The 17194-nt window shown below is 38.9% G+C and overlaps 2 protein-coding genes and 2 non-coding genes across 5 annotated transcripts in view; 1 reads left to right on the top strand and 3 right to left on the bottom strand.

Moving 5' to 3' along the window:
• st6gal1 (ST6 beta-galactosamide alpha-2,6-sialyltranferase 1) overlaps positions 1–9546 on the bottom strand; it is a 36428-nt gene extending 26882 nt beyond the window's left edge. Inside the window, exons 1-3 of one of the 2 annotated variants that reach the window (XM_008428697.2) lie at positions 9462–9546; positions 8499–8754; positions 2887–2972 (exon numbers count right to left, since the gene is read on the bottom strand). In XM_008428697.2, the coding sequence (XP_008426919.1) occupies positions 2887–2898 (12 nt within the window). In that variant the 5' untranslated portion in view covers positions 2899–2972; positions 8499–8754; positions 9462–9546. Of the gene's footprint in view, positions 1–2886; positions 2973–8498; positions 8806–9461 lie in introns of those variants that run through there. The other variant, XM_017308612.1, reaches the window with a different exon arrangement.
• Positions 9547–10676: 1130 nt separating this feature from the next.
• Positions 10677–10748, bottom strand: trnae-cuc (transfer RNA glutamic acid (anticodon CUC)). Its single transcript has one exon. It is a non-coding gene; the product is annotated as a tRNA-Glu (tRNA).
• A 435-nt stretch (positions 10749–11183) lies between these two features.
• Positions 11184–11255, top strand: trnaw-cca (transfer RNA tryptophan (anticodon CCA)). Its single transcript has one exon. It is a non-coding gene; the product is annotated as a tRNA-Trp (tRNA).
• Positions 11256–12267: 1012 nt separating this feature from the next.
• The window catches only part of ncf1 (neutrophil cytosolic factor 1), a 12759-nt gene continuing 7832 nt past the window's right edge, over positions 12268–17194 (bottom strand). The window contains exons 8-12 of the mRNA XM_008428696.2: positions 16551–16658; positions 16347–16464; positions 15854–15961; positions 12983–13143; positions 12268–12897 (exon numbers count right to left, since the gene is read on the bottom strand). Of these exons, the coding sequence (XP_008426918.1) occupies positions 12737–12897; positions 12983–13143; positions 15854–15961; positions 16347–16464; positions 16551–16658 (656 nt within the window). The 3' untranslated portion in view covers positions 12268–12736. The remainder of the gene's footprint in view (positions 12898–12982; positions 13144–15853; positions 15962–16346; positions 16465–16550; positions 16659–17194) is intronic.

The following is a 17194-nucleotide window of genomic DNA, read 5'->3' as shown; positions in this document are numbered from 1 at the left end:
ATATATATATATCAATTATTTTAATTTCTGTTAAATCCAAATCAAGTCTTTAGTTAGTGGATCTAAAAACATGATGTAATGCTGATCACATTTAGAACCGGCCCAAGGCATAAATTAACTGAGAATATGAATGCTGTTTAATTTGATTTAATGGTTTCAGCACAGCTCAATTAAAAGATTATAAATTGTTTAACATTTACATTTAAGAAATTAAGGAGCTGGTAAATTTACTTTGTAAAAGTTCATTGAACAATCTTCATTGCTAGATTGTTTTGTTACCATAGCTACAATCTGATGCTCTCAGTTTAATCTTTGAGTTTTAGCTGTTCATTAATGTATCTTAGTAAACTTAAATTACATTTGACTAGTTTGTCAATTATACTAGGCCCCTTCTCCCATGGTGAAATGCTGTTAGTGGTGCTGATGTTTGTTTTATTCTTTAAACAATAGCAATATACTCACTGAGACCCAAAACAGGCTCTCTATGAATCCTTTTGGGATTTTCTCTCAGGGAAATTGTAAGTAATACATTCTTTATTTGGTTGTAATACATCTAAGCTAGGAAATTAAATTGCAATTTAAGTAACTTCCTAAGTAGCACTGAAGAGAGGAAACTGACTGTATTTTGTCAGCTTTCAGTCTACTTTTCATATTGGACTCACTATAGGTGTAAATCACAGCTGCTGTGAAACAAAAGACTGTGTGTAAGATCTGGAACAATGTCAGAGACAGGTGGTGATTTCAACTGGTATCTACCAACAGATCTCACTCTAAGTCCCTGACTTCACTAACATTTGTATTTTTCTCTCTACAGAGGACACTCACATTCATCTCCCAGAGGTTATTCTGGAGTTTGAGTCTTTGAGGTGACTGAATGGATTATCTGTTTTTATTCAGAGGGAAAATACAGAACGTCCCCACAGAGGACATCACTAAAGCAAACATTTATGTAGGGCTGCAACTAATGATTACTTAATCAAACAATTAATCTATTGATTATTCTGACAATAAATTGATGAATTGGATATTTAAAATGGCACATTCTCATTTAACCAAATAAGTAGTAAATCTGAAGCTAACCATATGCCACTTGAGGAGTTTTGGCTCAAACATATTTACAGACAAAGGTGTTTTTATCTTAAATGCAAAATGTAATTACTGCTCTGAGTCAGGGGTTTTTCAGCAAATTGTCTTCTTTTGAGTCTGTGTACTCCAATTAGCAATTAATCAACTACTAAACTAGTTGAGGATTAATTCAATAATCGATTGATCAAGATTGATTATGATTAATCGTTTCAGCCCTATGTAGCCTTCTTTAACACGTCTGAAAGATGAGGCCTAAAGAAATCCTGCAGATGTTTTGTACCTGAGTGAAGTTGGCCCCCCCACCTTCTTCAAATCAGACAAAATTGGTGTCAAACGTTTGTGCTGGTTTCCTGTGAACATTTCCAACACAGGATTTCATTAAGTTAAATATTTCAACTGTTACTTTAACTATGATCTCAAGTGAATGTAACCAGTACTACTTGAACATGGCAATAACATCAGTAGTCTACAGGCTACTTGTTAAGAAATTTAATCTGATATATTGATATTAGCTAGTCATCTTTTAGTTATCATTACCTGCATCCAACAGCTTTACTCAACTCAGTCGGTTAGTTTGGTGGAAAAACTGTGCAAATTTCTTAGTGTTTTTCTGATTTGCTGCCATGATTCTAACACACCTGCACAGCAGCAGCAGGTCTCCTTCACTGCCACACAGGTGTAAACCCACAGCCAATTCCCCCCAATGCCTGCATTTCAAAATATTTTGAAATACCACGCATTGTTGCATTTACATTTTATAAAGTTTTCTTCCCCTTTTGTAATCTCATCATTACAAATAATCTCTTTAACTCATCTGGTTTTAAAAAGATTAAATTAAAATGTTGATTGTGGCTTACAGCAAGAGAAAAATTAGAAATCAGTTTCTTGGAAAATGACAATATTGCTTAGCTCTGTTGCGAGGACTGAGGCAAATGATACAGGTTTTACGTGTGTGGGGTCGGTTGGACCCCATTTCTAAACACAAGGGTTAAGACCAATAAAATGTAGGAAATGGCTGAATCATTGCAGAATTATTGGCTCGAGTGTTGCTCATGTTCCTATTAACAATACTCCATAGAGTCTTTATTAGATTTAAGTCAGACCCATTTGCTGGTCATTCAGTCACATTGACACCACTGTCTCAACAGTATGGCCAGGTACCAAGTCCCGCTGGAAAATATCACTTTCATTTCCATAAACTTATCAACAGGCGGAAGCATCAAGTGTTCAGAAGCTGCCTTGTTCCTGACCTGATAAAACCCAGAGGACTGAGACGCACAAATTGTCAATGTGTGAGGAAAGTTCCCAATAGAGTTCTACCAAAATAGATTCTGTGCCTCTCCACTCTTCCTCCAGACTCTGGAACTTTGATTTCCAAATAAAATTTAAAATTTACTTTATTCAGAAACAAAAGCCTGAAACTTTTACCCTTAGAAAGGAACATTAAAAGCCTTGTTGATCCAGACCTTGACATGATAATAAAGTAAGCAAACAAAATAAAGGGTCTATTCTTCAGCACCTCTTGACTTTTGTAATATACTGTACATAAATTGAAATAATTCCTCTATGTTCTGCACTCTTCCAGATTATTCTGGTTAAACCTGAGTTATTCATACAACCTCAGATATGCATAACAAAGAAACAAGCGTGACATCTGTAGCATCTGCTACTGCAGTAAATCAGCCAGATCTTCATCCACACTAAGCCAGCTAAACTTCCACACAATCCATGAATGAAAAGTGTCTTCATCTTAAACACTAGTGTGATTATTTTTAAATGTTCAAAGAGGTAAAGCTTTACCTTGTAGCCCATGGTGCGTTTGAGCGAATGCTGTATTGTTGTTGCTTAGAAACACACTGCAGCCTTCAGGTCTCGTCTCATCTTCTCTGCAGATGGAGAAAAGCACAAAACATCAGTTTTGTCATACAAATGTTTTGGGATTTTTTGTAAATAACAAGGCTATTTATGCAGAGAAAATGGGATTGATCAACTTCCTAAAAGTAAATTAAAGTTTTACTTAGGATTGCAGGATATTGAAAGAAAATCTTGTGATGGTGATATTTGGTGCAATAAATCCCTATTTACGTTTTTCTTCTCTTCCATGTTTCGGTCACTCTGTGACCTTTATAATTTTGGGCAAAGACATTTGTGTCCATTGTGAGCATCTGCTGTTGTGAGACTCTGTCCATCTAAATGGTACACTAGCACATAAAATACAAGTTTATAATATATTAGCCAACGATATTAGCTAAGCGAACGCTGCATTGTTGTTGCTTACAACAACAATACAGTTGCTAGATGACGAGTTACTAGGTGATGGACTGAAGTTAACTGGGGTTCCTAGGTGAACGGCATTGCCTACTGATTTGTGACGTTACATTTGGGCGGCTTTTGATACTGCTCATTATCCAGACACCAAAAAACATAAACTTATTGCCAAAAACAGGCTGTATATTTTTTTTTATTTGTAAGACCTGTGGTTGTTTTCAGAAGCAGTAGAAACCCAAATGGAAGTGCAAAAATGGGCAAGATATGAATAATAGGTTCCATTTAAGCAAGTTCCAAAAGTAATTTCTGTGACATGATGCCACTGTCTTCATTCAAAATTCCAGATTCCCTCTCACTAATCAATACTTCCGCTGGGACCTCTGTTCCGAACTCTACACCAAAATCAATCCACTTCCTCCAAATAAGACTCTTGTTTTGGAACCAGTAAACCACCTTTCCTCATATTAACCTGTACTTTGCATTATCTCAACTCCTCACCATACTTGGCTCTTCCTTTTTCCCTATCAGGCACTCAGACCTACACTCTTAGAAATGGCTGTAAATTTACGGTGGAATTCCATCAGTAACATACTGTTATTCCAAAATACGGTAGGATATTGTCAATTTGATGTCTTCTTCTCTTGTCAAAATCAAGACTGACGACTGGCAGCAAACTACCGCTAAATAATTGTACAATACAGTTTTTTTCCTAGGCAAGACATTTTACTTGTATTTGCATCTTAGAGAACCAGAATTTAAARACAATATTAAACTGAAAGAAAAAAAATACTTTCCATAATAAATATTTTAGGGAAAGAATCAAAATCTACAGAGCATAATCAAAAAGGTGTTGGTGTTGTATGTTAAAAATACAATGTTAATTAAACACTTGTTTAGTCAAATTTAAAGATAGGTTTGTCAGTTTCCCTAAAAAGATGGTGTTTGATAAAGAGTTGCTCCCACAATCGCAACGTATCTGTGACGTCACGTGTTGCCCTGGAGACGGCAGTATGGCGTCTTGTCTGGATCTAATCATAAGACGGTAAGTTCCCTAAAGCTATTAAAACATGCTCTTTTTGTTCTTTCTTTAATGGATTTATGTAATGTAATGGTGATGTATTGTCTCAATGTTTGTAACTCCCTGGCAGAYATTATACCACAATGTCTGCTGCGTTTTACTGTTATGTATTCTGTATCTCAATAAAGATCTATTTAAAAAAGTAAGTTTCATGTTAAGATCGTCATGTTTTTGATTTTGATTATTTTTTATGAATGCATTAACTTTCTGTTTGCGCAAGAGTATCAACTTATGCTTAACGTAAGTTTATTTGTTTGGATGTCGCGATACGACTGTTCAGTACAGAGGTGCTGAAGTCCAGACCTTTAGAGCTGCTATCCTGCAACTTTCAGATGCTTCCCTGCTCCAATTAACACACCATTAATCAAATGAAAGGCTGGTTAGCAGGTCTGTTGGAGTAGAGATTCATCGAAAAGTTGCAGGACGGTATCTCTCGAGGACTGGACGTGAGMACCCTTGGTTTATTATTTTTATTAGCAGCTAAAACTAGCCAAGCAGGTGTAGCACGGGGTGTCTGTGGTTAAACGAACAATAAAACTGTCACAAAGGCCGTTTGAGTTAACATTATTTAATATGAGCCTAACTCTATGCATATGCTGTTTGGAGCTTACAGATATTTGTGACGGACTTGGCCCAACTAGCGAACACTCAGACTGTTGGTGTGGACAGAGATGCAAGTTGGATGTGAGTCTTGCTGAAACTCACAGCCCAGCTGAGGACTCAAAACTCACTAACGGAATGGAATTGATCTTGGAGAAGTTGCTAGTTTCAGTTCAGAGGAACGACCAAATTAATTTGGATAATTAGGAACTGAGATGTACCAGAGAGACTTTATGGGAGATTGAAATTTATAATCTACCCAACCTAAGACATTTTGTATCTGAATTGGCTTTCCCGTGTTGCCTTGGAAGGGCTGCATACTCCCAATCTCCTTGAAGATATGTAAACATGACGCTCCTTCCCACCTCAACCCCTCCTGTTATCCATGCGGCTGTGCAGCTGAGTGTTTCCAAGGACATGCCTTGATAATAACATCTTATCAGACTTCTCCCGGGAGGGTGAGCAACGTGGTTTCATGGCCCTGTGACATCACCACCTCCACTCATGGATTTGGTTTGTCTGAATGTTGCTTTATGCCCTAATGTGTCTTTTCCTATTTTTATTTCATTTCCCTTTAAATATTTGGAATCTGTGGGGTACTCACTTTTAACCCAGAAAAGGAATTTGATTAGTTACTCTAGCTTGTTTTTTTTTTTTAGAAAATGTAGCGTACCCACCATTTAGACCAATATTATACTTCTTAGATTAATTTTTAGATTATTATGCAGAGACTCCTATTACTGCAACCCAGAACAATAACTAACTTAACCCCCCCCCCAAAATTTTTTTTTTCCAGAACAGAAACATTTAGTTTTTAATTATTATTTAGAAACTGTGGAGTACTCATTACTTTTGCAAATTAAGAGCATACTTAGAAAGTCCAGAGAATACTTACTTAAACTTATCTAGCAACTCAGAAGTCCAGAGAATGTTGTTAGGAAAATACATTTAAACATGCTAGTTTTAAAACTTAACCATCCATCCATCCATTTTCTTCCTCTTATCCGGGGTCGGGTCGCGGGGGCAGCAGCTTCAGAAGGGAGGCCCAGACTTCCCTCTCCCCAGCCACTTCTTCCAGCTCCTCCAGGGGAACCCCAAGGCGTTCCCAGGCCAGCCGAGAGACAAAGTCCCTCCAGCGTGTCCTGGGTCTTCCCCGAGGCCTCCTCCCGGTGGGACGTGCCTGGAACACCTCACCAGGGAGGCGTCCAGGAGGCATCCTGACCAGATGCCCGAGCCTCAACTGAGGAGCAGTGGCTCTACTCTGAGTCCCTCCCGGATGACCGAGCTTCTCACCCTATCTCTAAGGGAGAGATAGGGTGTCGATCTCCCGCTCCCTTCTTCCCTCATTCGTGTGAACAAGATCCCCAGATACTTAAACTCCTCCACTTGAGGCAGGACGACCCCCCTGACCCGGAGAAGGCACTCTACCCTTTTCCGCCCCAAGACCATGGCCTCGGATTTGGAGGCACTGAGCCTCATCCCGGCCGCTTCACACTCGGCCGCGAACCGCTCCAGTGAGAGCTGCAGATCACGTTCCGATGAAGCCAACAGGACCACATCATCCACAAAAAGCAGAGATGTGATCCTAAGGCCACCAAAACGGATCCCCTCAACACCTCGGCTGCGCCTAGAAATTCTGTCCATAAAAGTAATGAACAGAATCGGTGACAAAGGGCAGCCTTGGCGGAGTCCAACTCTCACTGGAAACGAGTCCGACTTACTGCCGGCAATGCGGACCAGACTCTGACACCGGTCATACAGGGACCTGACAGCCCGTATCAAAGGGCCCGGTACCCCATACTCCCGGAGTACCCCCCACAGGGCCCCCCGAGGGACACGGTCGAACGCCTTCTCCAAGACCACAAAACACATGTAAACTGGTTGGGTGAACTCCCAGAACCCTCCAGGACCCTGCTGAGGGTGTAGAGCTGGTCCAGTGTTCCACGACCAGGACGAAAACCACACTGCTCTTCCTGCATCCAAGGTTCGACTATCCGACGGACCCTCCTCTCCAGGACCCCTGAATAGACCTTACCAGGGAGGCTTAAGAGTGTGACCCCCCTGTAATTGGTGCACACCCTCCAGTGTTGTACAAGTGGTACAACTTAACCACTTGTACAATATTATATAAAATTAACAGCGTTTTAAAATAAGAACATTTGGTTCCAAATTGTCTCCAAGGTCCAATCGGCATTTCATTTGTAGGATGTTTATATTAAATATAACACAATAAGTTGAATTTAAAATAGTTTAGTTTTTAGTTTTCTATAATTTAATTCATGTAAAGCATTTTGTATTGCCTTGTTGCTGAAAATGTGCTAAATACAATTACCTTTATCTTTAAACATCCAGCCAGAACTGCAATGAAAGGATTTAGATGGAAGACCATTCATTTATTGGAATAGTCCAGGACTTTGTTTAAATCGAAGTCTAATTGAGAGTCTATAGCTAAACTTGAAAGTTGATAATAGTCAATAGTATTTATTGTATGGTTCAAGATTTATTGTGAAAAATGTCTTACTATGATGAGAATTTTGATTTATTGTTGTCTAGATGAATTTTGAGACAACAATATTTAATGATGTTAAATACAAAATAAAACTGACTGTATTAAAATTAAATACATTTTATTTTTACTGTTTTCTCCGTTATTTTTTTTTCCACAAGATCAATAAATTTCAGTAAATCCGAAAACATAATTACATGTAGTTACTGTGTGCAGTTTACTGAAAAGAAAAATATTCAGGTTTGTGGTTGAAACAAAACGAAAGGAGAAAAGGTTCAAAACAACAATAATAACTAGTTATGCAAACCACTGTAGAGACATAAATCCCCGACAAGCAGTGATGCAATAAAGATTCCTCTAAAATATTTCAGTTTGATATGATTGCTGAAGTATCTACAAGAATGCATATGAAGTTTTAATGTCCATTTTCTCCAGAGAGTGAAAACTGGGCATCAATGTATAATTATAAGTTGTCAACAATACTAATGATGGAGCTAATGCATAAAAAAAGGAAGGTTCACCACCGTTCAGATTAAATTAGGAAAGCCAGCCAATCAGATAACTGCCCACTGTTCAGTTTATGTTTCACAAACCTGGAGGTAAAGGAAAATACTATCTTATTATTGGGATTCATAATAATATATTCAGAGTAGGTTGTTTCCTTTCATCAATTTTTTCTATGCAAAATCTACTTCAAGGTTAAAGGTTCTTGCGGCAATTTCATCCACAAAGATGTTAAGATGAGGACACAATGAAGGATTTACTGAGGAAGTAGGATGGATAAGAAAAAATAAATACATAAAAAAAAAATATATATAGTAACTGATACGGTAATAATTAGGACAATTTTTACATGCTGTAAAATAAGCTTTAGATATGAAATCTAATGCACAGGGAGACAGACAAATAATGAGTACCAAATCTATCATTCTATTAGAGGTTGTGTTATTTTTCGCTGACCTGAACTAAATGATGCTCGTCCGTCACGTCGTGCGGTTCCTTTGATTTATTGACGCCACGGGACCGAGCAGGTCGTTGTTCTTGTTGTCGCCGCCGCCATGTTTCCGCTGAGTGTCCCGACCTGCCGCCCCGCTGTCCGGGCCTCCTATCCGAGTTCTCCCTCGGTGTCCGGTGTTGGCATTTGGAGGAACGAGGCCGAGGGAACTTCGGGTCCTTATCCTCCAAGCTTTCTGTATTACCGCACTGCCTACAGCTACTGCAGGACAGAATGGCAAGCAGGAGCAAGGAGTGAATCTGTTTTCCAGGGGATTTTCAGAATAAAATTATTTTTGAGCAATTACTCTGTTGGCACCCCGATCCCTCTTCTTCCTCATCCATGTTTTTAGGCATAGAATGTATTTGTTCTCCATCCATCCATCCATCCATCCATCCATCCATCCATCCATCCATCCATCCATCCATCCATCCATCCATCCATCATCTCTTGATGCAACATTGGATTTTGAGAGTGACAGAAAAACCATTGCTGGCCGTCAAAGACAAACGTAAACGAAGCTGCAACTCAGACAGTAACACAAACAACCCAAACAAAAACTGACCTAACAAACAAGACATGGGGGAACTTAAATCAGACCACTGCTGATACACAAGGGTAATTAAATAAACACAAAAAACCTAATTAGCAAACAAATATTGGTCTAAACAAAACTAAGTAATTGTTAAATTAAACAAAACTATTAGAACCGAATTGCCAAAAAGAAGAAAACTAAAGAAATAGAAATGAAACAAAAAAATAACCAAACTCCCCCTGGAGGTTTGCCAGCCACACAGGGAAAAGCAGCTGGAGCTCGTCTGTGTGACCCTCCAGCAGCAGCTCCAAACGAAACTGGTACTAATAAAAAAATTAAAATCTAAACAATCATTAATATCATTCATTTTAAGGATGAACAGAAAAACAGTTACCATTAAGCATCACTGTGTAACAGCAGGGACAGCTATCAGGACGCCTGCTCCATCTGCCTCCATTGTTGTGTCTTTGCTGGTGGTGGCCAGTGGGCCCAGTGTTGCCGGTGCATGGCATTGATCCATCTGACCACCGCAAGGCAACTGTGCCTCGCTGACCAGTAGCTCTCACTGGAGAGCTTGCTGCAATCAGCATGTGAATGTTTGCATGAATGGGTGAATGTACTATGAAGCCTTCCTTCACTGTGCATGTTTTCTTATTTTATTGTAAATAAGCTCCTTTAAATCTTTCTTTTATGTCCTGCACTGATTCTGTATGTGGATCAGGAAAATCCATGATAACATGACAAAAGTCCCCAGAAGACTTCCAATAAGTGGTGACATCCAGATTAAAGGATTTTTAAGATTGAGTCCAGTAACTATAAATCAAACTCAGCTAACTTAATCTTGTCCTTGGCTGTGGAGTGCTGCAGTTTGCAGCAGGAAGCACCTGCTTTTGAACATCTACTGGTGTCTTTGTGAAGTTTGTCTCTCCCGCTATCCACGTCTACATTTTCTTTGAAAGAAAAATGCTAAGGATTCTGATTCTGAACACAACACTGTGAGGGGAAATACATTTAATTAAGGATACATTCCAGTCATGTATCTGCTATATTTTTGTAGCTTAGCTTAGGTTCAGCCAATTAAAATTAAATTACAAAATATTTATGCTTCTGCACATGAATGCAAAAACTGGACTGAAATTAGAGGTGACAGTCTTGCAAATTTATACCATAAATAATTTTTTACCAATACACCCGATTTAATTTTATTTTGAAGGCATTCAGCAATCAATTTATATCCGGCTCATTCTAAATCTCCCAGCTTGTCGGTCTTCCATGCTGTAAATCAAGACAAGCAATCTGCAGAACAGGGATGAGAATGGAGATACACGCAGAAACATCGGTCTTCTCACATTTGGCATGTTTGTTATCGATGCACAGATGATTTTGCTTGAATAAATTCCCTCAAAACTTTTAATATTTTGGGATTTAAATAGCAGATTCTGATGTAGCTGTGGACCATTCATCAGCAGTTTCATAGCTATTGTTTGACGGTCAGTGAAATTAAGCATAAAATGCAGTTATACAAAAAGTAGTTATGCAAATACAGAGTTTGAAACGTTATATTTGTAGATTACATTCTAGTCAAGGTCAATCGAGTTGTGAAAATTAGTTCCCTGACCGGGAATCGAACCCGGGCCGCGGCGGTGAGAGCGCCGAATCCTAACCACTAGACCACCAGGGACTTTCCGACGCCTTCTGATTTAGGTGTATAGATCTGAATGATGTCTGTCGATTTATCTGATTTCTGGGGTTTTCTGTTCTACTGAGTAAGGATGTTTTCCTTAGACCTGAGGATGTCCTAAAATGTTAACACGTAACATGGCTGCGCATGTATTCACGACAAAATGTACCTGGTATTTTTTCCGTTTAAGTAAAAAGTAACACTAGTAGGCATTTGTTGTCACTTGTCTGTAAACCTTTATTCAATAATACTCGAACAGTTAGAATTCAGCTTTCCTTAAAATAACTAGTTTCTTTGACTTGCCAATGCTGATGATAGTTTTAAGATGCCTAAACCAGTGCACGGTTAAGTCAAATGCTATGTTCCAGCGTTTCAAATAGAGATCACAGGACCTGGTTTACTTCATTTATAGATATATTACAAATATATGGACAGGACCTCGTGGCGCAACGGTAGCGCGTCTGACTCCAGATCAGAAGGTTGCGTGTTCAAATCACGTCGGGGTCATCGCTTTTCTTGTGATCGGGATCTTTTCTCCTTTGATATTTTGAAAAACACTAAGAAATGTATAATACAATGATAAATATTACATTAGTATACTTTATGATAAATGCTGAAAAGCCAAGCACAACAGATTAGGGTTCTGAGCAGGTAGGATCTCCAGTAAATGCAATGAATCTTGAGTCTCTGCTCTAATAGAGGCTCCAGTCTTGCTAACAACTCGCTTTTCAAACTGCAGACAATATTCCTCATTAACATGTCCTGGTTGACACCACAAGTTGTTGGCAAGCACTTCCAATCCACTTCATTTGCTTTTGCTGGTCCTCTTTAAATCTTTGCTGGCTGTATGTTTAGATATCTCACATCCATGATGACTTCTTTTCACTTCATCTGGGATTTATGGTCATAGTTCAGGTATTTGAGAATTTGAAAGGCAACTCGGCTGCTCCCAGTTGTAAAAACAATCACTTGCGGCCACGTTTAAATATCGTAGCTGTCCAAAAATAAAAAAGTAAGAGTAAATATTCTTCCAGCTTGATAGCATCCAGCAGAGGGAATAATGGTCCAAGCATGAAATTCCTTGGCCAAAAAATTAACAAAAGAAAAATTAACAAAAATCTAGAAACAGAAAAAATAAGAACCAACATAACAGAGCTACTCCAACATGTGTCTTTTGAGCAGCAGCAATTCTAGAATTCTAGAATGATTTTCCATATCCTTTTGCCAATTTAGGCTATAAACCACAAAAATAAACAACCAAAATTACGACAAGCTCTATTAAGTTTTTAAGCAAAAGTTCAAATGCCTTTGTTCTGTTAATTATAAAGTTTCTACTATAAACTTTATAGTTTCTTTATAGCAGAAACTATAAAGAAACTACATAATGACCAACAAATGAATGGTCATTTGGTCAACATGAATGTTGACCAAATGAATTTCAACATTCATTTGGTTTTTGAAATAAAAAAAAGAAAACTGAAGGAACTGAACACAATATTTTCCCCCAACTTTACAAATGTTCATTTGTTTCATTGTTTCAGAAATTTATTGAGCAAATAAATAAAAGCAGAGCTTACAAGAACACAAGATGAAGTAACATTTACTGGCCCACGTGTTTTCTTAGCGGATTTTATTTTAGCCTTGAATAAAAGCAAATAAAAGAAAAATGGAGTTAAAAGTATATCTGAAAAAAAAACTGAGCTCGTTTCTGTGTCAAAATGAGAGCAGGTCAAATTAAATCATGCAATCTAAAAATATATTTAGGCCACTTGAAATTAGAATGAGGTCTGTGATGCAGAACTAAATATACAAGTTTTGGGTGAGAAAAAAACTAAAACAGTACAGAGCAGTCAGTGCGAAGCTCTAGTTTCTCTAAAAGTTTGCCTCTAAAAATGTGTTTGCTAGAAGCTACAAATGAAAAGTCCAAAACATCAGAAGTGCTGTGATGAGAAGCAAACAGATCACCACATCGTCTCCTCCCTGATCATCTAGCTGTTAGAGCTGCAGCGCGACTTAATGCTCATTTTCTTGCGAGTGTTGTCGGTGCAGCGCTCCAGGATGAGCTCCGGACTGGGCCGCGGTGGGACGACTGGAGCTTCCTTCTTCAGCTCACTCTCTGAACCGGATTCAGACACTTCGGGAATGTTGTCTGTTGAATGAATACAGAAGACGGAGATTATGTGGTGCCATTCAGATTGAACCAGCTTCAAATATCAAAGCTTGTGCTGTATTACCCTCATTCTTCCTCTCCTTCAGTGGCACCTTCCCAGAGTTCCGTTTTGGAGGGGCGGCACCTTTCTGCTGCAGGTAACGCCGACTGTTTCTGCGATAGGCGTCTTGACTTAGCTTCTGCCGGGATTTGCTGTGAATGCTTTTGGCATTTCTGATGGTGGACCTAAGATAGATACAGAAGATAGAAGGTAAGTCTAGATCAGGGTGGTGAACCTGGGACTCTCCAGCCGCAAGCAGCTCTTCGACGGATCATGTGAGGCAGTTTGATACCGAAATTTCCCACACTCATTGAAGGCAGCAATGAGTGTGAGTGAGTGCTGACAAAAGCAGCGTAACGTTACCCTACAAGAGGCGGAGAGACTTTAGGTGAGATGGATTTGAATCATTAAGGAATAAAATCTGTTTCCATGGTAGCAGCTGGAAGAGAATAAAATCATTAACTTTCCTCCCGGATTCGATGATTCCATGTAACAAAAGCCACACAGATGACAGTCAAAGCTCCACGTCATACATTTTCAGAGTTTATTCCAACATTTAAAAGTATAAAGTCACATCGACAACACAGACACTTAAAACACACTAAAACAGAGATTCATTGACCTGAGACAAGTAGAAAAGTAGGAAATAGAAAAACAGGGAAAAAGGCAAAAAACGCGTTTTTTGGAGATTGCCATGCGGCTGCAAATAGCAAATCTGATTCGTTCCTCTGGGGTCCTTACTTTTATTCAAAAGGATGTTTTCTTTGTTTTAATTTATGCAGTTATGCGATTAATGCGTGTTGTTTCCTTTGTACAGCTATCAAATTACTAAGTTAGGACTTCTGAAGCAATTTTCTTGCTTTCTGAGACTTGTTTATTTCAGACTTGTTTATTTCAGACTTGTTTATTTCAGGGCTACGCTCTTCTCATGCCAGTTTGAATTGTGATGTTACTCCTAATTCCTGTTGGAACTAAGCCTCTATTTTTTACCAGGGTTCAACCAAAAGCTAATTCCTACAAATACACAGATCTGTGCAGTCATTTTAAATTGACATGAAGCCTGGTACGCAAAGTGGATCAGAACTTCTGCATCCTCTTTAGATCACTTGTAGAATTAGTATGTTCAATATAAACACATTCGTTCAAGACATTTTCTAATTAATGTTATACTAGTTTTGATTATGTGTTTGGCTCACTGTGATGGAGACCAGGGGTTCCGTCCCATATTGATTATTTATATTATGTTATTTATTTACAGTTCAAATGTGTTTTGTATCAGTTCTTTATTTCAGTTACATTGTGACATTTAGTCAACATTCTTGTTGGTAGGGAGACTGGTCATCTGTCCTGTTCAGAGAATGTGGGGGAAAATGTCAGTTTGTTTCTGATTGGTTCAATTTGAGTTAATTGTTTGAGTTCTTGCCTTTCTGGGTGTTTCTCAGCCAGATGGAGCAGAGAGGGAGACAAATGCTCCTGGATCGTACCATCTTCCATTGAGAGGGGTGACTCTCTGAGGATCTATATTTAGTTACATTTACTTTTTGACTGACCTTAGATTAGTTTAGTTTGAATAATTTCCATGCATGTAAATATTGGTTGGATCATTTATTGTTTGTTAGGTTTGTGTAAGTAGTGTTTGTTTCTTGTTTGTCTTTTTTGATCCCCCCTCTACCTGGTGTAAGTGGAACTTGCCTCAGGTATAAATGTCAGCTGAAGCGTGTCGGTGTGATGGTGACCTGAAGAACCCAAATAAACTCACCTCAACTATATTTTGTTGCCTCACTTTCAAAAGCAAATTCTGATCACATGAACACAATCAATGCTGTGCATCGCGGTGACGCTCAGAGTGGCACATTTGTGGATTCGAGATATTAAGTGATTTTTCTACTGCAGAAAAAAAACAGAACAAAAGTGATAAAAATCAGAAAGAAACAGACTCCTAAGAGAGATTAAATTAATAACGATATTTATTATGGTGCGTCAGACCCGCTGTGTTTAACCTTTAAGTAAGGCTTAATTTGTATTAATGCTTGAATATTAATGTTTATTAAATGTCCCCTTAAAACTATTGAGCAGGGATGAATCCAGGAAGTTTTTAAAGAGGGCTAAAAGGGGGGGGGGGGGGCAGTGATGTACTTGGGTTGTTACACCAAAAATAATGATTAAACTGTAAAATATGCAAATGGGAGAGGTCACCACAATACCCTCAAATAGGTACAAATCTGAGCCATGAGAGTAAATTGTTCTAAAGTTTTCTGTATGTCTGAATTATTTTTTACTACACTTAAACAAGTCTAATCATTGTCTTGTTTTCACTGATGATGTGAAAGAGTTGCTTCGAGTAGCTATAACAGATTACTAATCAAATCTAAGGACACTTGTAAAAAAGTGAACCCTGTCAGGTGTCCCACTAAAGCGTTAAGGACTAAGAAAAAAATCTGTTTCAGCTGGAAACGTGCTGTAAAGCTAATCTTGAATTTGTTGTGTTACTCTTTATATTGATGATGAGCTTTTAATGCTGAACTGGTTCACCACCCCTGATCTAGATCATTTGATTTCAGGTAAAGGTTAATTAATGCAAACATTTACCCAGGCACCTAGACATTTAGCAAACAAGTAATAAAACTTGGGCAGATTTATTGCAGTCTAATGTCTTTATAAGATCAATGGATGAAAAGTTGTGTGTGGAGAAGTGAAAAAGGGAAGCAACTCCCTTTATTCAGAAGTGGACAAGAAAAGCCACAAATGACAACAGATGAATTATGAACAAACCTTCCACTTCCTATTTTAATGAGTTGCAGCTTGATTCATTTATTTCTCAGAAAGGATTTCTAAGAGATTATTCTAATCTTACACCACAAAGTTCATTTTAAAAACTCATGTCCATCTGCATACCTGCGAGGTGGAGGTCTCTGTCCTCGCAGGTTTGTCCTGCCTGTTTCATTTTTCTTGTCAGACTTCTGCAGGAACATCGAAGGGTAATGACCAGTCTCTTCTCCTTTTCTGGCAAATAAACAACAAACAAACCATTTTAAAATGGGTAAACAAACAAAATATTTTATGCAAGAATCTCTGCCCACTCAAATGCATAAACTGTCTGTTCCTAAGGAGTAAAAGTGGTATTTAATCAATCAGTTGTAAAAACGTTTTTCTGCATCTGCAGCTGATTACATGAAGCTAAAAGATGTTTGATATACAAATCAGCAACATCCTGACTGGTTTATTGAAGAAACCATGCCTAATGTTGAAAGGAAAACTTCAGAACTATATCAAAAAGTTTCTTAGCACACCAATAGAGAGAAGATGGTGAGGTCTGGGCTAAAACTGAACGAAAAAACTAAACGAGACAACTTGAACAGTTTACAAAAAATGCTTGCTCAGATTTTACCTGACGACCCACCACCCATCCAGCAGTTTGTGAATGACCTCCACGGTGTCTCCCACCTCCAGAGAAATCTCATCCTCCTGCTCCACCTGGTATGCCTGGATGACGACATGCAGTTCTCCTGTACAGACGAACATCTCTCTCAGCAAACAGGCACTGTGAATGTCCTCCATGCTATTCGTGGCAGTAAATAACACATCTCTGCACCTTCGTAGTCCGGTTCAGGTTCCTCTGCCTCCTCCGGTCCATCGAGGGGTTCCAGGTAGGAAGCAGGGACCCAGCCTCGTTTGGATTCACACTGACAGAACCACCAACCTGAAACCACCAGCAGCAACTTCATAACAACTCAAAAACACATTGAAACTACCTTAAGTAACACCTCATTGAAATGAAGTTGCAAATATATTCTTTGTAACTTGTAAAATGTGGTAAAAGAACATAACATGTCAATTTAATATTTGAGTAAATTAAGTAAGTTATTTTGGCCGTGCATTACCAAAATAACTTGGTGTTTTTGTTTTGGCTGAAAAAAGCAAATTGACTTGGTTGTCATGGCAAAGCTTCGTAAATATACACGTGTTTATCACATAAAAATCCATCCATCCATCTTCTTCCTCTTATCCGGGGTCGGGTCGCAGGGCAGCAGCTTCAGAAGGGAGGCCCAGACTTCCCTCTCCCCAGCCACTTCTTCCAGCTCCTCCRGGGGAATCCCAAGGCGTTCCCAGGCCAGCCGAGAGACGTAATCCCTCCAGCATGTCCTGGGTCTTCCCCGAGGCCTCCTCCCGGTGGGACGTGATCAGAACACCTCACCAGGGAGGCGTCCAGGAGGCATCCTGACCAGATGCCCGAGC

This window comes from Poecilia reticulata, linkage group LG14, assembly GCF_000633615.1.
Source record: "Poecilia reticulata strain Guanapo linkage group LG14, Guppy_female_1.0+MT, whole genome shotgun sequence".
Taxonomy (NCBI): Eukaryota; Metazoa; Chordata; class Actinopteri; order Cyprinodontiformes; family Poeciliidae; genus Poecilia; species Poecilia reticulata.
Note: the sequence above shows the minus strand (reverse complement) of the source record. Positions and strands in the feature narration are given on the sequence as shown.